Consider the following 22,614-nt stretch of genomic DNA (forward strand, 5'->3'; position numbering starts at 1 on the left):
TGGCATATTTCTTACATGAATCTAGACTGGTAATCCAAGAGGGCTGGGGGAAATAACCATCCCCAAGCTGTCACTGTAGTTTCAGCGGGAATCGTGACACACTGGGACAAGCCTATGAGAATGTCTTCTGCACCCCACTCTGCACTGGCAGATTGAATCAGAATACTTTGTCTGGCTGTGGACTCTAATGCTAACAGGGAGATAGAGAAAAGAGAAATAAGTTACCTGAAGATGAATTCTGAACTACATGTATGTGTCACTCGGCATAACCTTTTTAGTTAATTAAAATTCTTGACGAGTCAGAAAATAGTTTCAGAACTCAATGCTCTGTTTGACAGGGAAAGGGATAGGAGAAATCTGTATTTCCCTTAGGAGGAGCAGCCAGGTAATTGCGTGTGACTGTGTTACTGTGTTATCTCTTACCCTAGCAAGCAGTGTGTCACTTTTGCATACCTAGAAACAATGCCATGGGACTATGGCATCTGGCTCTTAATAAAATAAAGCCCTTTAAATCCTAGGATTTGCTCCCTCTCCCCACTTTAAAGCAGTAAGATGTAGACAAAATGTAGAGATTATTTTAAATAATTATTTTTTCTACATATTTAGATGCTCATTTTGTGTGTGTGTGTTCAAACACTGATTATACCCAGTCTTAGAGCTTTTCTTTTTCTTTAGCATGAAAATTTCCTTCTTGATTTAACCTGTAACTGCTGATCATCTAAGACCTTCTCACTGAATGTCTCCTGGCTTTCAGAGTAAAGCAGCAAAGGAACTGGCAGAGAACAGGAATAAGATCGATGCTCTCTTGGACTGGGTGGCTTCAGTGGGATCACCTCGTGGACAGATGGAGCAGCTGTCAGGAGCTAGCCTGGAGGAAGGAGCTTTGGATACCCCTGATGGTCACATGGGAGTGAACCAAGCCTCAGAGAAACTGGACAAGCAATGTGAGAAGATGAAGGTGAGGATGTTAGCTTGTCCTCACCATGCTGTGGACTCTCTTCTGCCCTGGGCAAGTCACCATAACCTCCTTGCTCCTAAATCCAGTGAGCACTTCTCAGTTCCTCCTCTTTGATGTCTCAGCAGCTTTGACAGTGTTTCACACTCCCCTTGAAATACTCCCTCCCTCACTTTACATAGCACTGCTCTGCCCATGATAATCTGTATTCTGTTCCCCAAGACACCTTTTCAAATACTGGTCTGCTTTTAGGTGGTATCCTAGGCCTCCTCTCTCATCTTTCAGAATATACTTTTCTTGGGTAGTCTCATCCACTCATAACACTTTAGTTATCATTTGTACCAAACAATTATATACATATTATGTATATATATTTGTCTCCGGCCCAAATATCTACCCTGAGCTTCAAGCCATTATATAAATCTATCTTTCTTTTGGCAACTTGGAATCAAGCACCTCAAACTGCAAAATACAATCCCTGTTTACTGTAATACCCTTCCCCTAATTAAACATGTTCTCTTTCCTATGTTCCCGCTTAATTGTCTGAATTAGACGTCATCCTAGATTCCTTTCCCTGCCTCATTTTTTGATATAGAATCAGTCATCAAATCCCATTCACAGTCGGCCAGTCACTTCTTCATCTCTACTGAGATGTTATTGCAGTTCAGACGACTATCAGGCTTTACTTGTATTATTATAGTAGCTTCTACTGGTCTCCTTGCCATTTGGCTTTTATCCTCTCATCCACCCCAACACTAAGTGATCTTTCTAAAATGCTATATCCTTTTAATGGTTCCCTCTTGCACTCATAAAACCATTTCTTAACTATTTATCTCTACTCATTTTATTCATTCATTTAGCAAATATTGAGCACCTGCTATATGATAGGCATTGAAGATAAACCAGTGAACCATCCAAATAAACTGTCCCCTGGGACATTAACTGGCATGGTCAGGCACATTATATTGCATGTTTAGATGATTATATATTCAGGGCACTTAAAAAATATAAGGATCATATATTTTAGTAGTGATACCTTTCTAGCAAAGAAAATTTGGTTTAGCTGGAGTGCTTCTGTTGAACAGCTTGTGTGAGTCATTGCCTTATTGTGTATTAACAGGGTTTCTGCCTCTGGCATGCCCATTATGCGCTTGGAAGATTCACTGTAGTGTGTCCCCCAGAGCCCTGGCACTCTTGTAACAGCACAGAGCAGAGATGGTACTGCTGTCACAGGAACCTTCCTGACACCTCTTCCTGGCAACAGTCAACCTGAAGGAAACTGCCTAGGAAGGAAACTTATGGGTGGGTGGGTTGGAGGATGAGAAGGGAACATCCGAGTGGTATACAGACAGGCTGTGGTACCAGATGCTCCCTGCTATCTATTTGAGCAGTATGTATTTGTGACTCCAGCTTCGCCGAGAGAACATTGGAATCTGAGGCTATTAGATTACTATTGATACAGGTTGAAACTGGATGATATTCTGAAGAAAAGCAGGCTATAGTCCTTCTCTGCATTGTTGCATAAAAATATAGATAGTTGGGAATACTGACGAAAACCCTACTTGCTTTTGTTAGAGTAAGGAAGAACATCATTAAAACAACCACTACTACCCTTCCTTCTTTCACTTATATTCCATCACAGTAGAAAAACGGTCCACATAGAGACAGCACATACAAATTACCTATATTGTCCAGAAACACAGTTTACTCTTGCTAATATATAAATTGTTTACTTAATGAATTAATTTCTTAGTTCTTTTCTGTTAGGGACAGTGTTCATAGATAATCGACTGACATATCTAACAGCTAAGAATTTGTAGTTTTTATATTGTCCCATGTATGGTTCATGCAGATTATTCTTTCCTTGCATTAATGTGGGTAATTATTAGTTGGCTATGTGTACCTTCTCTTAGACTTAGGGTGGTTTATTGAAGAGAGTCATGTCAACAGTTTATCCCTTAACTGTCTGCATGACCTTAGTCTTTTTGGTAATATGTCTTTTTGGTAATCACTTAACCACATCTTTAATATGGATATCATATTGTCTTCCTATGTTACAGATTGTGCCACAAATCAGACAAGCTAATACATGTAAAATATCTTTGAAAACTATAAGATTCTATATGTGTCAGTTCAGCTGGAATTAGCATGTGGCATAATTCTTAAGAGAGAGAGATTGATGATTCCTGAGCAGTTGTAAATAGCCTACAGAGGTATCTCTCTACCTCTAGCTGTAGACATAAGCAAAACATTGTAGTGTCCCTACTGATTTGTGTGTTTGTTTGTTTGTTTGTTTTTGCCAGGCTCGTCACCAAGAATTGCTATCTCAGCAACAAAATTTCATCCTGGCCACCCAGTCAGCTCAGGCCTTCCTGGACCAGCATGGCCACAATCTCACACCTGAGGAGCAACAGATGCTGCAGGAGAAGCTAGGAGAGCTAAAGGAACAGTATGCTTCTTCTCTGGCCGAGTCAGAGGCAGAGCTGAAGCAGGTGCAGACACTACGGGATGAGCTGCAGAAGTTTCTGCAGGATCATAGAGAGTTTGAAAACTGGCTGGAACGGTCTGAGAGAGAGCTGGAGCACATGCATAAGGGAGGCAGCAGCCCCGAAGCCCTTCCGTCCCTTCTTAAGCGGCAGGGGAGCTTCTCGGAGGATGTAATTTCCCACAAAGGAGACTTGAGATTTGTGACTATCTCAGGACAGAAAGTGTTGGACACTGAAAACAGCTTTGAGGAAGGCAGAGAACCATCAGCAACTGGAACTTTAGTGAAGGACAAGCTAAAGGATGCAACAGAGAGATACACTGCTCTCCATTCAAAGGTACGTATGGAAGAGGCTCCTGGCAGCCCTCTTACAACTATAGTTGGTTTCTGAGGCTTAGAAACCTCAGGACACAATGAGTGAGCTAATTTGTATATGTATCGACCATAGACAGTATGTCTCTGTGACCTATGCAAAACTGTAAAAGGTGGAGGCCCACGGCTAATGCCTGACCCTTGCAATATCAGGGGCATATCTCACTCCAGAGGTGAAGGTGGAGGAACTTGCCTTTTGTATCCTGACCAGGCTCATGAGAGACATAGCACAGGGGAAACTTAAACCAAGTACACAGTCTATATTCCTGGACAGAACATCCAGGGTAAATACTCACCTTTCTTCCTGTCAAAGAACTCCATTTAGCTCCTAAGGTATAGAATCTAGTCAGTTCTTCTCAACTGTCTTTTGGTTTGTGACAGTACCTCTAACCCCCAAAGAGGAACACCCTTGTACCGCTCAATCCCATTTCTGCCTGCAACCTATTGTATATTTCTGTGGTGGCTTGTCATACAACTCACAAAATCTTTCCTAGTATGTAATAAAGTTAAGGTGAATAGTATGGGTCAAACAATGAGGAACCCACTCATAAAATGTAGTCGCTACCCATCCTTCAGTGGAGGTCCCGGCACTACCCCTAACTGTAGTTATAGTGAGTTCCCTAACAAAGCTGGGTGTCTCTTTGCACTATGCCTAGGAAGCTGCTGCCTTTGACCTGGCCTTGCTTAAGCTTGCTTTCTGTCCTTTCTTTGGCACAGTGTACACGATTGGGCTCTCACCTGAACATGCTACTAGGCCATTATCAACAGTTCCAGAGCGGCGCTGACAGCCTACAGGCCTGGATGAAGGCCTGCAAGACCAATGTGGAGAAGCTCCTCTCAGATACTGTTGCCTCTGACCCTGGGGTCCTGCAACAGCAGCTTGCAAGAACAAAGGTAAGCCAGGACCCAGGCTGTTGTACCGCATGGCTCCAGCGCCCAAACTAAAGCAAATATTGGCATTTAGGTTAAAGGTAGTGTTTGGGATGCCTTGGACAAGATCTAATTCCTAACAATTTATTCTCATATCTGTGGCTATAGATAAGCTGAGAATTATTCTATAAAACAGCATAGTAGTTCCAGATTCCCAGAACCAGCTTTGAGCACTCATTCGAATGTTTTTCTTTTTGTCCTTTTTCATGGACAAGCAGCAGTTGCAGGAGGAACTGGCTGAGCACCAAGTACCTGTAGAAAAGCTCCAAAAAGTAGCTTGTGAACTCATGGAAATTGAAGGGGAGCCAGCCCCAGACCACAAGCAAATTCAAGAAACTACAGGTATGAAGCAGCTCTAGGAATAGTGCTGTCTTAATTCCTAGTATGTACCTCTGTTCTGTAATAGATCCCATTGTGTTGTATGAGCATCTGGTGCCAGCTGAGATAGAAACATGACTAGCTTATCCTCTCGTGAACTTTATTCTTGTATCATTGAAGGACCTTTGCAGTCTGGCTCCAACCCCTTTTCCCCTGGCATTCTGCCTTCTAGCCACACCCTACTTCTTTCCTTTCCCAAGTAAACGAGTCATTTCTTCATTGCTTTACCACTAAAGTTTTTCCTGTTGCTTAGACAATAACATTAATTGAGTGCTTACCATGCATGGTGAAATTTTGTTCCTGCTTCATGATGTAGCCAAGAGGTTACTTCCTTTATAAAGTCCTGACCACCACCACCACCACCCCCCAAAAGAAATGAAAGATAAAAAATAATCCTTCTTTCAGGCTCCTCTAGGACTCTATACCAATATAGCAATTAGGATTTTATTTTCTGGTTAGATGTCATGTGCCTTCCTCTGCCTATGCTCTCTTTTAGAATCTTTGGTTTGTAGAAGACAGGGACTTTATCGTGATTATCTTTAGTCCTCAGTATCTAGCGTAATTTCTGGCACTTAGCAGGTGCTAAATAAATAATGCTTATGGAATTTGGCTCAAATACTAATGCCCTTTAAGGTTATTCCTTCTTTTGTCTTAATGTCTGTTGTTGTTATTATAATAAACATGCAATTTAAATATATATTTTTTTTTTTAAAGAACACACAAAAATAGTCTCTACTTTCTCTTTTTATGGCCTTGATTTTCCAGATTCCATACTTAGCCATTTCCAAAGCCTCTCCTGTAGCCTGGCTGAGCGCTCTGCTCTGCTGCAGAAGGCAATTGCCCAGTCTCAGAGTGTGCAGGAAAGCCTGGACAGCTTGTTGCAGTCCATCAGGGAAGTTGAAAAAAACCTGGAAGAGGAGCAAGTGGCATCCCTATCATCAGAAGTTATCCAAGAAGCCCTGGCCACTAACATGGTGAGACCTCTACCCCAAGAGTTTGCAGAGAGGGTGTATTTGCCATCTTTCAGAATAATATCCCTTTGAAAAAGTATCAGGAGAAGAATTCATTTTCATGACTCTTCTGATGATGAGTCTTAGACATGGTGACCAATCCACGTGAAGATACTGCTACTCAATTTCTAAATGATAAACTTGAAAAACAGTGGCAATAGCAAAGTCATTTGGTGGAATGGCTTAGAGAACTAGGGGGATGAGACATAGGGGATTCTGAAGGCTCAGTTACAACCCTCCACTCCTCTTTGAGGAGGTGAACATGTAGTTATTAGGAGTTTATTAGTTTGTGGCTCAGGTATCTTAGAATAAGTGAGCCTGGAGCTAACAGACATGCTCTTGATGACAGAAATTGAAGCAGGACATTGCTCGGCAAAAGAGCAGCTTGGAGGCCACCCGTGAAATGGTGACGCGATTCATGGAGACAGCAGACAGCACCACAGCAGCAGTGCTGCAGGGCAAACTGGCAGAGGTGAGCCAGCGCTTCCAAAAGCTCTGTCTACAGCAACAAGAGAAGGAGAGCTCCTTGAAAAAACTCCTACCCCAGACAGAGATGTTTGAACATCTTTCTGATAAGCTGCAGCAGTTCATGGAAAACAAAAATCGGATGCTGGCCTCTGGAAACCAGCCAGATCAAGATATTGCACATTTCTTCCAGCAGATCCAGGTGAGGATATACCTCCAGATTGACAGAATAAAGGTAAAAGAAGGGCAAGGAGGGGACCCACATTTACTGAGTACAGAAGGTGCTAGTCAGTGTACTGGAAAGTTTACTGGCATTATTATCACAACTATCCTGCAAGCTAGATATTGTTTGTCCCTTTTTTAAAAACGTAGCCTAGATATATTTTTCACTCATCCTACATGTTCGCCCCAGATCAGCAGGATACTTAGATCATTATGGTAACTCAGGGATTCAAGTTGATGGAAACCTCATCCTGATATAAATCTTCATGATTATTGCTTCAGTGGGAAGAAACAATATCCTATACATTTACCTTTTGTTAGTCAAAGCAAGTTTTACTTGACCACACCTGACTGTGGTGATATATAATTCTACTATGTAACTAGAAAGCAAAGAGCTGGAAATGTTTGGTGAAGAGTATTACCTACCAAGGATATGTGTGTGTGTGTGTGTGTGTGTGTGTCCAGGAGTGGAATTGCTGGGGCATAGAATATGCATATACTTAATTTGACCAAGGAGTAGCAGCACCATTCTATTTCACTGGTCTGTCTATTCATATACCATAGCAGACTGTTATGTTGCTTAGATATCTTTTATCTTTTAGCATGTATTTACTTATAAGGATCAGAGGATTTAATACATTTTCTGTTTGCTTGGCAGGAACTCAGTTTGGAAATGGAAGACCAACAAGAGAACCTTGATACTCTTGAGCATCTGGTCACTGAACTGAGTTCCTGTGGCTTTGCTCTAGACCTGTCTCAGCACCAGGACAGGATACAGAACCTCAAAAAGGACTTCACAGAGCTACAGAAGATAGTTAAGGAAAGGTGAGTTCTTATATGTGTTGATCAGTGTCAGGGAGCTAATTTTTTCAACACATTGAGTGAAATGATTATCTCACCATTCATCACTAGAATCTAAAGGTGGCATCAAGACAACCTGGCAGGTATGGCTCAGTGGATTGAGTGTAGGTCTGTGAACCAAACGGTCAGGGGTTCGATTCCCAGTCTGAGCACATGCCTGGGCTGCAGGCCAGGCCACCAGGAGGGGGCATAGGAGAGGCAACCACTATTGATGTTCTCTTCCTCTCTTCTTCCCTTCCTCTCCCTCTAAAAATAAATAAATAAAAATCTTTAAGAAAATTTTTTTTTTAAAAGAAAGTCTGTGGGTTTGTTCAATCCCTGGTCCAGGCACATGCGATCCATGGTCTGGCCACGTACAGAGGCAACCAGTTGATGCTTCTCTTACATCATATTTCTCTCTCTATCCTTTTCTCCCTCCTTTCCTCTCTCTCTAAAAGCAATGAAAAAAATCTTCTCAGGTGAGGATTTAAAAAATAAATAAATAAAAATAAAGGTGGCATCAAGAATTTTGTCTGCTATGGAGTCACAGGAGATTTGAAAAGTGCCTCTTTCAACCAAAGTACCCAATCAACTTGATGCTTAGTGGTTTTTCTATTTCTAAATAATGGATTTTTTCTCAGTAATGGGGCTCAGTTCTCTCTCTGTACCATCAAAAGCCCAGGTCACCTGGACCAAACAAAACAAATTTGGGTCAGCAAGTAAGGTTGTGACAGGATTTGAAATAAAGAGAAAAATTGAAGTCTTACTAGACATAATTAAGGATTCTATTGGCACTCACCCTGCTTGTTTTGACCACAATTAAGTTGCTGGGGTTGTGTGTTTGTTTAAAGCAAACATGGATTATATGACAAAGGTGGCTGGTTTCAGGTTATCAGCTCACTGTTGAAAAGCCATGATTCCTCCATTAGAAAGCCTCACGTGGATTTAAGAGCTTGTTAAGATTTCTTCTCTTGGGTTAGCCATAAATATAATCTTGATTTAGCAGATGACAGCCTTAATGACTAGAGGAAAGTAGTTGCTCAAACCTGTGCACGTAATTTAGGGGAGGGGAGAAAAGGGAGACAAAGACCAAGAAGGCTTTGTTTGTCTTCTCCTATAATAAGACCTTTTAGCTCAGGCTTGAAGTTGGAATAGATGTGGCTGGCCATTTCTAAAAGTGAACTCCAAATTGATTCCGCCCTTCTTGATTTATTTTATTCGTGAGTGTACTTATCCTAACTCCTAAGAGCCTCTGTTTAGCATCTTACTAAAGAATTAGGCCTTGAAAGAATTAGATACCTGAAAAGTAGCAGAGCTGCACTTAAGATCAAAAGCCTGCATTCTTTCCATTGTATCATAACTACCTAAATAGCAGGCTTCCTTTAGTTTTTCTCACTTTCACTTTAGTTTAGAATAAGATTGAAGACTCTTTCTCAGAAATGTCCAAACAAGGGCAAGGGATTCCTCAGTTTGATGCTCTCCTACATTATATGTGGTTGTTTAGCCAAAGATGTTGTGGAAAAGATGATGCGAAGCAAAGACCCTGTTAGGAAACTGATGTCTGCCTGGAGTCCCAGAATGAATTTAGTTTTAATTCAAGTTGACTTCTTTACACTGCATAGTCTGGCAAGTAACAAAATCTCTTTGCCGACAGAGAGGAAGATGCATCATCTTGCCAGGAACAGTTGGATGAATTCCGGAAGCTGGTTAGGACCTTCCAGAAATGGCTGAAGGAAACTGAAGGGAGTATTCCACCTACAGAGACTTTCATGAGTACTAAAGAGCTGGAAAAGCAGATTGAACACCTTAAGGTAGGTGAACAAGGTCTCCAAGAATTGGGCTAGACAGCACTTTATGACTGTTTATGGAGTCATTTCCAACTGTGATGGAAAAGTGGTGTGAGAAATCCAAGTTGTCCATCTACATCAGAATAGAAATTCCCACCTACCCCGACCCCCTACCCAAGCACTAAGGCACCAAAAATCTCCTATTTGAAAACCAAAAAAATAATCCGGGAATAATAGCTATGAAGCTTCAGCTATTTCTCGGATGCTTCTCATTCTGTGGTGGGTCATAGAAAAGATATTTGTAAAAGTCCAGACCTTGAGAAACTTAAATTCTCACTGTATGTTTGACAATTAGACAGTTATCTGTGAGCAAGTGACAAAATATATGATCTAGAAATTGAGGAGATAAGAACTAGTACTACAACTAATAAAGGAAAAGTTATAATCAGATGATTGGAAGTTAGCTTCAAGGGTAGGTATAGCCTTTTCCCATCCTCTGCAAAATTCCTCTGTACCATTTTTGTTTTGCAGTCATCAGACCTCTGCTTGTACCTCTGACACTTCTGTACTTTTGGTTGAAACCAGCCTCCAACTAACTCTCCTGCATCTGCCTCATCCTCTTAGTAAACAGGATTTATCTTGAACAGATAAAAGGAGGAGAGTTTGATTGGTTTCTCAGAGAGTTACTGGAGCATTTGCTGTAGGGATTTCCCTAGAGCAGAGGTACCCCAGTTTCTTAGTTCACAATACCTTTAATGTTTCAAGAAATTTTTCATGGCAACACAAGACAAAAAAACATAAATAAAAAACCTCACCTGCTAAGTGGTCAGATCCAAAACAACTTAAGAGTAGTTATTCACAGGGTGTCCAACAGATGTCACTGTATTTCCCTCAAAAATTTAAAATATCCTGTCAGTACATAGTTTGGAAACTGTGACCCTTCAGAGTCAAGAGTGATTAATAAAAGAGTTGACAAGCTGTGACTTGATAAGGTTCAGTCTGAACTAGACAGCATGAGCTTGTTAGATGTTCATGGTTCTTTGTCTTTCTCTGTTGTTGCTCTGCAGCTTCAGATCAAAAGCAAACTAAGTAGATTATCAGGGGAATTTAGTGTGAAGGAAGGGATTATAGGCCAGGATAGTGTCCCAGTTTTGAAAGGAGTGAAATCTTAGTGCTGAGGCAGGCAATCCACATCTTAGAGACATGACCTGGTAATTTGGTCATAGAACAGATGCCATTGTTTCCTGATGGCTTCCTACTGAAGTGAGAGCTCCGACTTCAAACCTGATACAAAGTTCCCTTGAAAGTACAAAGTGTAGCCTATGATTCCATGTGTTTCTCTACCTTTCAACATCTAGCTCCACATTTTATTCTCCAGTGACCATTTCCTTTTCATTCTTTATATACATGTTGTTCCCTTTGTCCACCTGACAAACTCTTACCGTAACTCAAAGCTTTCCTCCCTCCAGTCAAAGTTAAATGTCTCCTTGTTCTCTCAGAGTCTACTGAGTGTACATATTTCTGTAATAGCTTTTATCACATTATAATGCAGTTGATAATCTGAGCTCTTAGTTTTAAGAACTGTGTCATTATCTTACTGTGTATCCACAGTGTCTAGCATGTTGCATGGCCTATAGTAAATGCTCAATAAATATTGGGTGGCTGGATGAATGGTTGGATGGACGGGTGGATGAATGGGAAGGTCCTGAATATTCCATAATGTTTTTCCACACCTTGGCTGGCTAAACCAAAATCTTGAAATGGCTGATTATGTGAGGATGGTCTCTTAATTCTTAAAAACTTTAGGGTATATATACCTATTCATAGGTATAGGTATATATATAGGTATATGTATACCTATATATATACCTATTCTTATATATATATATTATATATATATATATAAGAATAGGTATTCCTACTTATGGGGAGAAAGCTCCCAGATGTTATGTTTAACTGTTTTGTTCTTTACACAGGGTCTCCTAGATGACTGGGCAAGTAAGGAGACTTTGGTAGAAGAAATCAATTGCAAAGGCACTTCTTTAGAAAATCTCATCATGGATATCACAGCACCTGATTCCCAAGCCAAAACGGGTGAGTTCAGGCTCTTAAAAATGTAGTGAATAAACCTCATTCTTTGCCTTGGTCTTTGTTAATGATCCCTTCTTTAATAAAAGTCAGAAACAAGATTGGATATGAGAACAAGGGGGAACGTGTATGAAGTTGTCTTCCCCCTCAATCTGATCTGTTTTCCATTTGCTATATAACATTGCTCCATTTTGCAGAATTCCTTCCCATGATGGGAAAAAGTAAAGGGACTGGTTGGCCCACTTAGAACTGTCTAACACACCTAGAAGGATTAAAATGGGACTTCCTAATTTGAAGATTTTTTGTTTTATACATGGGAATGGGATGGCTGTGCACTTGTTTAAATCAGAGTCAGCCCTGGGTGGTATAAACTGGTGTCTTGGGAGAGTCTAGATATTTAGGAGTCAGTACACCAGGGACTGTTCCATTTCTTGGAAGTAGATACAAAAATTGTGTCCAGATACATGAATAATCTCTGGCTGCAAATTAAGTCTTTTAAACAAATCCACTATGATCTCAGTGACTTGCTGGTTGTGGATTGGTACCTCATAGGTTTTATTACCAGGCTATGTTAATGTGTCCCTATAGTCACTTAAATGGTGTGGGAAAAATTTACTTTTTTTCCTCCTGAGAATGGCTACTTTTCTGTTGTATCCTAAAGTTTAAAGATCTCTTGGCACTTACCTAGAATTTCAAACTGAATTGAGTTCAATATTGAATTATTAAAAATACTGACAATGTCTCAGGGAATTGGTGATTTTAATATTCTAACACATAAACCTCTCTAAGTTTAGTGACTTGTTAGTGTGTGACTGTATCAGGAATTGGCAAACATTTTCTATAAAGAGCCAAATATTTTAGACTTGTGGGCCATATGGTTTCTGTCACAACTATATGCTTCTGCCATTATAGCACAAAAGCGAGCACAGACAGTATAGAAATGTATGGTTGTGCTGTATTACAAAACTTTATGTACAGAAACAGGCAACAGGTCAAATTTGGCTGGTAGGCTCTAGTTTTCTAACTCTTGGACTAGATCAGTGGTTTTTCAAACTTGTTAAAGCACTAGATTTTTTTTTAAGTTTAAATCTCATACAGGACTCTACTACATAAAACAAAAATAATATTTTGTTAGCATAAGTTTCCTTTATAACTTACTTTATAGTATTCATTTGCTATGAAATCCATTAATGAAAGTATTGAGAATATCTTTGTGAATATTAAAATTTACAAAAGGATTATCAGATAACAGCTTTATCATCTGATTTCTAAGTTTTGTTTAATTACATTGTATCCAGAAAATATGGTTCACATAGATAAGCAGTTATAAATGATGACAGCCCTGGCTGGTGTGGCTAAGTGGATTGAGTGCTGGCCTGTGAACTAAGGGGTCGTTAGTTCTATTCCCAGTCAGGCCACATGCCTGGGTTGCAGGCCAGGTCCCCAGTATGGGGCATGTGAGAGGCAACCACACGTTGATGTTTCTCTCCCTCTCTTTCTCCCTCCCTTACCCTCTCCCTAAAAATATGTAAATAAAATCTTTTTAAAAATAAATTGTGACAAATGTTTTTAAACATTCACTTTATAACAGAGTACTCTTCAGTTAAACTGAACTAGAAGTTTGAAAGGGATGTAGTAAGAAATTCTCTTTCAAAGTTAAGTCACCAGGAATATTCAATGAGGGCTCTTATTTTTTTTTCTTAAACATAGAAAACACCTAAAACTGGTAATGAGGACAAAAACGGTCTATAATGTGACATCATCATGACCTGAAATGTTAAAAATTCTGTTATTACACAGTTTTATCCTAATGTGTGTCTTCTCTGAGAAGATGCACCTCAACCTTTTTGACATTTTATTTAATGTAGATGTTTTTCTTTGGACACGAGTGGCCATGTGTAAGTTTGAATGTTGTAAAGTGCACATGAAGAACCACAACCTTTCGATCAGTAACACTCAAAAAGAATCTTAAATGTGTGCATAGAGGTGCAGGACCTTCTTTATCCTCCCCACAAAAAGCAGCATACAGTTGACCCTTAGTATTCATGGTTTCCTTTTCTACAATTGCACCAATTGCAGATCAATAATATTTTTTAAAATATTACATTGTTGCTGACATGTGCTGTATGTTTAGGCCAATGGTGGTTGCATCTGTACTGAATATATGCAAACCTTTTTTGTTGTCATCATTTTCTTTTTTAATTTTTTTTAATTTTTTTTTTAAATATCCAGTCCTCTGAGGCTGGAACAGGCATTTTTTTTTAAGATTTTATTTATTTATTTTTAGAGAGGGAAGGGAAGGAGATAGAGAGAGAGAAACATCAATGTGCGGTTGCTGGGGGTCATGGCCTGCAATCCAGGCATGTACCCTGACTGGGAATTGAACCTGCGACACTTGGTTCGCAGCCCGAGCTCAATCCACTGAGCTACACCAGCCAGGGCTTGTTGTCATCATTTTCTAAACAAATAGTATAGCAACTATATCTACATTGTATTAGGTGTTATAAGTAATCTGGAGACAATTTAAAGTATACAGGAAGGTACAGATTATATGCAAATACTCTGCCATTTTATATAAGGAAGTTGAGCATCCTTGGGTTGTGGTGTGCCTGGGGGGTCCTAGAACCAATCCCCTGTAGATACGGAGGGGCGTCTGTAAATTGGTTCTATGTAGTAGTAAGATGTGGTTGAACATAATTGAACATGCATATTTTGTTGCCATTTCTAAGTTTTAGAAATACATTAAATGGAAACCAAACATTTTCAGAGTCCCTAAAGAGCACCTCCTTAGGTGCTTTGAAAATCATTAGCCTGAATATTCTACTTCCTTGCATTTGTGTAGCTCTTGTTTCATAAAGTGCTTTCACATACATTACCTCACTTCCTCTCTCTAGTAACCCCATGAGAGTTGATGGGTAAGTAGTATGAGCTTCATATCCGGGGGAAGAATCTGAGGTCTGCCCATAGATTAAAGCTCACGTACCAAGTTAGTGACAGTCTTGGCTAGAACCATCTCTTCCTAATTGTGAGTCCAGTTTCTTTTTGGCTATCATCATGCTGCAATGAAATATGATCTTTGTGTTTGATTCATGTTTAATTGAAAATACACTAAAAGTTTTATAATCACTTTTTAATATAACATTGCACATAATTTTTTCCACAGTGAAATCAGTGCACAGGAGAGGTTTATTCTGTCCTTGTAATGTAACATTATATCATGAATATTCTTCACATTTCTGAAGAATCTTTATAATTACATGGTCTGGTTTTTACTTAACTTGTGAAACTCCTCTGAAATACAAAGGATAAACTTGGGGAGAATATATGTAGGGGAAATTGTGGTAACTAGAAACAACCAAAGTCCCACTGCAGAATTCATGGGAATGCTAATGAGCCAAACTTATTGGCACCTAGAATTTCTGTTTTCTGGTGATGGAAGGGGAGCAGGAAGTCATGAAAAAAAAGATAGGGAAATCTTCCTTTTGAAACAATATAAGAAGGGCTCATTTTAATGCCTTTATTAAAAGAATGCTGCTTTTTATGTCCTTGATTGTACTTAACTGTTCATTTTTATTATGTTGAAGGACATTGATGTTAAAGTTCAACCCTTTTGGCTTTATTATATATCTTCATTTCAAAGTTTGTCAAATTCCATTCTAAAGAATTTAGCCCCAGCTGGTGTGGCTCAGTGGATTGAGTGCTGGCCTGTGAACCAAGGGGTCACCAGTTTGATTCCCAGTCAGGGCACATGCCTGGGTTGTAGGCCAGGTCCCCAGTGGGGGGTGCACATGAGAGGCAACCACACATTGAAGTTTCTTTCCCTCTCTTTCTCCTTCCCTCCCCCTCTCTAAAAACTAATAAATAAATAAAATCTTTAAAAAAAAGAATTTAATCATTTTACCAATACTTGCTTCACAAAATTAGGGCAGGGTCCAAAGAATCCAAATTGGAGATTGAAGAAGGGAATTTGGATTTCCTCTGGAAAGGATTAGGAATCATTACTGCTAAAGAGCTGAAACACCCTGAGTGACACTTTGTTGCCTGGCAGCTAAAATGATTTGTCTCTTTCCATTAGTATGTTGTCTTGTGCTGTGTTAACTTCCTGATAACCCAAGCTTAAAGTGAGTGCCAAAGAACAAATTCAGTGCCTCTATGTATTCCTAACACGTTTGTCTCGCCCTGTTTGTCTCTCTGTCCTTCTGCTCAGGTTCCATACTGCCCTCTGTAGGAAGTTCTGTAGGCAGTGTAAACGGATACCACACCTGCAAAGGTGAGAATGCCATTTCAACAGTGCCTCTATGTTGGGTGTTTTAGGACAGTGTTCATGTTTGCATCTGTGTATGTTTCCATATGTGTGGAAGAACTGCTGCCAGGATGGGTGTGAGGGCAGCAATCTGGGGAGAGGCAACGATGCCTCTTCATTTGCTAGCTATAGGCCAAACAATTTGGCAGCCAGTAAAATAAAGGAACATACTAAGGAAATAAACTGGACCACTAGATAAGACCATATGGAAAGACCTTGAAGATAATATATGCAACTCTTTGAATAATAAAGAAGCTATACAGGACAGGTAGTATAGTCTAGCCCTCAACCTCCCAGTTAGGTGAGTTCTCTCTATTGTAGAGAAAAGGGAGCAAGAGATGCCCCAAAACTTAACTTTCATCACTCTTGTTGTTCCCATGTTCGTTAATCATTTTATTTATACATCTGAGTGTATAATGCCAAAATCAGAAAGCAGGTTAATGAGAGTTCTTCTGCTTTGTGGATATGGACAGGAAGTTTCATGTGATTTAGCAGGAAGATAATCTCTAGTTCACTAGAAGGAGTAGGAGAGGTGCTTAATCTTGATAAGTAATTAAGTAGTTAGGAACCAGTGGGGTTGCTCGGAGACCTGATTTCTGTTTCTGTCATATTAGATCTGACAGAGATTCAGTGTGACATGTCAGATGTAAATTTGAAATACGAGAAGCTTGGGGGAGTACTTCGAGAACACCAAGAAAACCTTCAGGCTGTCCTCAGCAGAATGCAGGAAGTTCAGAAGGAGGCAAGCTCAGTCCTGGAGTGGCTGGAATCAAAAGAGGAAATCCTAAAAGGCATGGATGCCTCTTCATCCCCAACCAAGACAGAGACAGTGAGAGCCCAAGCTGAATCTAACAAGGTACTGTGTTTATGTTGGCTGCATCCCAAACACTAAAGGGAAGGGGCTGTTGTTCCAGCATTCCTGACTGAGCCCAGAGACCTGAGGTGAGACATGCCTAACCGTCCCAGTCATGATAGGCAGCACGGCTGACTTTCAAATGCTTAATATGCCTAAACTCTCCCAGAGAATTCTTACCTGTGAAATTAGAAATTGTTACAAGTCAGATTCAGAAACCAAACCAGGTGTGTTTGCAAAGAGAATAGCCCTCCTCAGATATAGGAGCTCATTGAAAATGGAATCTCATTTTCTATATGCTGCAAACCAAGCCATTCTCACCTATGCACCTTTCCAACTCTTGGAGGCCTCAAAATAGCTGTGATTGCAGTTCATTCTTAAGATTGACATGTTGGACTAAGAAAAATATCAGAGGAAAGTCATTATAGAAAATCCTGTGAAAATTTTTTACCAAAATTTTTATATTCCGATTGATCATATCTTATCATCTCCAACTATATAAACATCATCATCATCATGATTGTATCTTGACACTTTTAGTTTTGGAGGAGTAATGATTTCTTTTTATTGGGTTCTACTAATGTTGAACATAAAAGAAATTCAGATTCTGCCATTAGATTTTCATGTTAAACTAAAAATTGAAGCAGAAAGTTTGAGTATCTTAAAATCATTAAACAAGTCATGAATAGAATCAGAAGTACAGCCTAAAATTGTCACCCTGTCTTCCAGTCATTTTCTCCTTACTCATATCTTTGTTCTTGTCCAGAAATCTCATGGCATACACGATGTTCTTTCTCCTAGGCCTTCCTGACTGAATTGGAACAGAATTCTCCAAAAATCCAAAAAATAAGGGAAGCCCTGGCTGGATTACTGATAACATATCCCAACTCACAAGAAGCAGAAAACTGGAAGAAAATGCAGGAAGAACTTAGTAAGTTATCACAGGGATGTTACAGATTCACCTTGTCTAAATTGCTTATCTTCCAAAAAAAATACAGAATTTCAACACAAAATATAGAGCAGGAATTATTTTTAGTTAATTTTCATAAGCAAATAAGAGGCCTAGATAGGGTCAGAGTGTGAACTTAATTAGGGAAAAATTTTAGAGATACCATTCCAAGTGTCAGAAGTTTGGCTTTCTTGGGTGACAATCTTTCTTGGGTGTCACTTTCATTCAAAGTGACAATATGCTGTGGTCAAGAACTAAAGAGGGTATTGATGATAAAAATGAAAAATGGGAAATAATTAAAAGGCCAATGAAAGGATTGAGTAAATGATGCTGTGTTCATAATATTGAACTATAAATGATATAGATGAATAGTTATTGGTATGAAAAAACTTACTGGCATCAAAGATGTTTATAATATAGAAAGTTTTAAAAACAGGCTATAAAATAATATCTATATAAGTTATTTTCTGTGTTTGTATGTAGTCCTGTGCAATTATATTGCATATCTAGTTTCATATAATCACCACCACAATCAAGAGACAAAACTGTTTGTTATTTCAGTTAAAATTAAATGAAAGTTATTTTTAACTTTAAAAAATATTTAAATAATGCTCCAGGGGTCATTTCCTGTAGTTTATTAGGAACATTATTCAGGGACTAGGCCTGTGGCTGATGAGAATAAAGGAATACATATTCTCATTTCCTCTCTACAGATTCCCGATGGGAAAGGGCCACAGAGGTGACAATGGCTCGGCAAAAGCAGCTAGAGAAATCTGCAAGTCATCTGGCCTGCTTCCAGGCTGCAGAATCCCAGCTCCGGCCCTGGCTAATGGAGAAGGAACTGATGATGGGAGTGCTGGGGCCCTTGTCTATTGACCCCAACATGCTGAATGCACAAAAGCAGCAGGTCCAGGTGAGCATATAGCTAAATGCTTTAGAGCAAAGAAGCTGGGGTCACATCAACCTGGGTTTGAATGCTGCTCTCAGCAAGTAGATTTCACAAGGCCCTGGTCAAGTCATTTAACCTCTTAAGAGTCTCATTTCCTCAGTTTAAGTGTGATATTTCTAATGTCTTTATCATGGTGCCTGTTGAATAGTAAATAGTCAACAACTGTATTATTAATATCATCAACAGACAGTAAGATGAATGGATGTGAGAATGGGAACTTATAACTAAATTCTAGGATCATATTTTACTTATCATCCCTAGTAGTCATCCACATTACTTAATGCAATATCTTATATCATCTAGTTTTACTTAAAGACTTTCTGCTAATCAAACCTCACAAAAATTGAGTCAAGTACCAAACATCATAGAACCTTAGATGGGTCAAATTACGGCATTTCCAATGAAATTCTGCTTAGAACCTCTCTGTTTTACCTTCCCCTCATTTCATTTCTTCTCTCCATCCACCATTACTCAGGTCACTTAAGTTAAGACCCGAGTAGTTTTTGAAGGAATCCTTTCTTTTAGCCCCTGCATCCAATTAATAATCAAGTCCTATTTAGTGTACTTAAAAATATTTTTCTAATCTAGTGGTTTTCAAACTTTTAAGACTCAAAACCCTTTTACACTCTTACAACTTATTGAAGACTCCAAAGAGCTTCTGTTCATCCATAGCTGTTTATTGATAATCTGTTGATATTTATTGTATTAAAACACTGAGAAATTTTAAAAATGTATTTATTATTTAATTTTAAATTGATAAACCATAAAATTAACATAAGTAATGTATTATAAAAAATACAGTTTTGAAAATGTATAGCAAAAAATATAGTAAGAGTGGTGTCATTTTACATTTTTGCAATTCTCTGTAATATCTGGCGTAATAGAATATTTTTATAGATGTTCTTTTCTGCTTCTGTACTCAATCTGTTGTGATCTCAGATGTCATGTAGACTCTGAAAACCGCACTGAACATTTGTGAGAGAATAAGAATTTTAAAAGGCAAATAACATCTTAGTATTTTGAAAATAGTTTTGACCTTGTGGATTCCTGGTAGGACTCCTCGAGGCCCTTGGATCATAATTTGAGAACCACTGCTCTGATCCTTCTCTCCACTCTTTGTGCCTCAGGCAGGCTTCATTCAGGCCTGGGTCCTTGTAGCAGCAGTCTGATCAGCAGTCAAAGATATGGAGCTTCTCTGTCTAGCCTCTCCTCTATCCAGTTATCAAATTGTGTTCTTAAATCATATATCTGAATGTATTAAAATACGTTAGTGGCTCTTTACTGCCTTTTGAACAAAGTCCAAATATCTGCTCAATGTGGTATATACTAAGTATATAAGGCTTTTCACAGTCTGGTCTTAGTTTGTCTTGCCAGCCTCATTTTCAGCTCTTACCCCAGACACCCGCATTTCTACCCACACCAGATAATGTGTTCTTTCCTGAACACACTGCACTCATACAGCCCTGTGCCTTTGCTAATCCTAGGGCCTCCCCCTGAACCAGCCTCACTCTCTGTTCACTTGGAGAACTTCTACATATTCTTTATTGTGTCATCTCTGAGGCCTTGCCAGATTTCCTTCTATTTTTTTTTTCATTCCCCACCTTAGAATTAATCACCTTAACTCCTTGCTTTCACAGTTCCATGTTCATATCTGTTTAAATCATTTTTGTTTTTGTCATATTCTACTATTACTCATTGTTTATATATCTGTTACTCCTTGAGGTGGTGTCTTAATTATTTTTGTATAATGTATGTGCTAAGTACCCTCTTAATCCTTACAACGGCCAACTAAGTACTTGATTGTCCCATTTTACAGCTGAGATTTAGAGAACTTTTATTTATTTATTTATTTAAAGTCACATTTATTTTTTAAGAGTTAACAAGTGCATATAATAGGAAACCGAAAAACACAAGAAGCAAAGAACAGTCATCCATAACCACAAGCAGTTTACAGTTTGACATATCCTTAGTCCTCTGTGTATCTACACAACTAAGCTTCCATTTTTGTGTAATTAAGATCATAAAGCTATGAATCATGCTTTTTCACACATCATGAATATTTACCTTCAAAGTCTCAAAAGTATGTGAGTATTCTGATAACCAAGAATACACTACACCAACTCAGTATGGAAGAAAAAAAATTGTAATCTTGCCTTTCTTGGCAACAAAAATTTTATAAAGGACAAAAATAGCAGCAGACCTCTAGATAAAGATATTGGCAAAGTTACAATTAAAATACTGCATTCCCTTAATTTTCTATTAAAAATGAGATACAAAGCAACAGAGTACACAAAACACAATGCTTCTAAGAGAATTCATTATGATCTGTACTTTTAAAATATTAGCAAGGAGTCAAGTTTCGACCAAAATACTTTACAGTGTACTCCTACAATTCGAGAACTTCTAAAAAGTCTCCTAGCCCTGGCCAACGTGGCTCAGTGGGTTGGAGCATCATCCCATAAAACTTGGAAGGTCATGGGTTGATCCCTTGTCAGTGCACATGCCTAGGTTGCTGGTTCCAACCCTGGTCAGGGTATACACGGGAGGCAGTCGATTAATGTTTCTCTCTCCCTTCCTCTCTCTCTCAATAAAGGGTAGCTTGGTTAAGCAATGGAAAAATGTCCTCAGGTAAGGATTAAAAAGATAAAACATAAAAAGTTGCTTAAGTTTATACAGCTAGTGACTGTTGGAGTCAGGATTTGGACCCAGGCAGTCTAACTCCAGAATCTGTAACCCTAATAACTTCCTTGATGAGTGAAGCAGTGAACAGAAAAGAATAAAAAGACATGATACTTGTTTTAAAGTAGCTCATTTTTTTTTAAAGATTATTTATTTATTTATTTATTTATTTATTTATTTATTTATTTTTAGAGAGGGAAAGGAAGGAGGAAGAGAGAGAGAGAAACATCAATGTGTGGTTGCTGGAGGCTGTGGCCTGCAACCCAGGCATGTACCCTGACTAGGAATCGAACCTGCGATGCTTTGGTTCGCAGCCCGCGCTCAAGCTGAGCTACCCCAGTCAGGGTGCATAGCTCATTATTTAATTGTGCTGTATTATAACATGTGGGTTGTATGTGCTGTTGGAATTCTGAGAAATAAACTAAGAAAAACAGAGGTATTGAGATTTGAAATGGCAAGCCCCGTCTGTCATATAGCTGGCTCTGGGATCCAGGGTTCCCAGTTCAGAGGCCTGGGTTTTGCCTGGCAAAGCTGATGAGAGTGCCAATCCAGAAAACAAACTGGTTTCCCAGCCAAGGTCAACCTTAGTAACTAATGTTGAAACAGTAGGACAGAGAAGTAAAAGAAATTAAATAGACAATGATCCTTTTAAAACAGTTTTTATTAAGCATTTGTTACAGATAATACTTATTTGCCTAATAACCTGGTGCTTGGAGTTTTCTGGTTTATTTTCATAAGTTAGCACTATTTGGCAAAATCCAAAATCAGTTTTTATTTTGACATTGTATTTGGATTTGTCTTTTCTCTCTAAACATCCTGGTGTCATTTCTATTACAGTTTATGCTAAAGGAATTTGAAGCACGCAGGCAACAGCATGAGCAGCTGAATGAAGCAGCTCAGGGCATCCTGACAGGCCCTGGAGATGTCTCTCCATCCACCAACCAAGTACAGAAAGAACTCCAGAGCGTCAATCAGAAGTGGATTGAGCTGACTGACAAACTCAATTCCCGTTCCAGTCAAATTGACCAAGCTATTGTCAAAAGCACCCAGTACCAGGAACTGCTCCAGGACTTATCAGAGAAGGTGAAGGTGGTTGGACAGCGACTGAGTGGCCAGTCAGCCATCAGCACCCAACCTGAGGCTGTGAAGCAGCAACTGGAGGAGACCAGTGAGATTCGATCTGACCTGGAGCAATTAGACCATGAGATTAAGGAGGCACAGACACTCTGCGATGAACTCTCAGTGCTCATTGGTGAGCAGTACCTCAAGGATGAACTGAAGAAGCGTTTGGAGACAGTCGCCCTGCCTCTTCACGGTTTAGAAGACCTTGCAGGTGAGTTGGGTTGAGG

The 22,614-nt window shown here is 39.2% G+C and overlaps 1 protein-coding gene across 22 annotated transcripts in view; it reads left to right on the top strand.

Annotated features, from left to right (window-relative positions):
* The window catches only part of MACF1 (microtubule actin crosslinking factor 1), a 325,507-nt gene that overhangs the window by 217,805 nt on the left and 85,088 nt on the right, over positions 1 to 22,614 (top strand). For 20 of the 22 annotated variants that reach the window (XM_045859449.1, XM_045859456.1, XM_045859454.1 and 17 more), the window contains 14 exons: positions 755 to 958; positions 3,259 to 3,777; positions 4,530 to 4,706; positions 4,961 to 5,084; positions 5,886 to 6,094; positions 6,480 to 6,797; positions 7,476 to 7,642; positions 9,312 to 9,468; positions 11,421 to 11,538; positions 15,740 to 15,802; positions 16,450 to 16,691; positions 17,490 to 17,619; positions 18,351 to 18,550; positions 22,103 to 22,598. In XM_045859449.1, the coding sequence (XP_045715405.1) occupies positions 755 to 958; positions 3,259 to 3,777; positions 4,530 to 4,706; positions 4,961 to 5,084; positions 5,886 to 6,094; positions 6,480 to 6,797; positions 7,476 to 7,642; positions 9,312 to 9,468; positions 11,421 to 11,538; positions 15,740 to 15,802; positions 16,450 to 16,691; positions 17,490 to 17,619; positions 18,351 to 18,550; positions 22,103 to 22,598 (3,124 nt within the window). The remainder of the gene's footprint in view (positions 1 to 754; positions 959 to 3,258; positions 3,778 to 4,529; positions 4,707 to 4,960; positions 5,085 to 5,885; positions 6,095 to 6,479; positions 6,798 to 7,475; positions 7,643 to 9,311; positions 9,469 to 11,420; positions 11,539 to 15,739; positions 15,803 to 16,449; positions 16,692 to 17,489; positions 17,620 to 18,350; positions 18,551 to 22,102; positions 22,599 to 22,614) is intronic. The other 2 variants (XM_045859453.1, XM_045859465.1) reach the window with 1 other exon arrangement.

Source organism: Phyllostomus hastatus, unplaced genomic scaffold, assembly GCF_019186645.2.
Source record: "Phyllostomus hastatus isolate PE091 unplaced genomic scaffold, TTU_PhHast_1.1 phas_scaffold_182, whole genome shotgun sequence".
Lineage (NCBI taxonomy): Eukaryota > Metazoa > Chordata > Mammalia > Chiroptera > Phyllostomidae > Phyllostomus > Phyllostomus hastatus.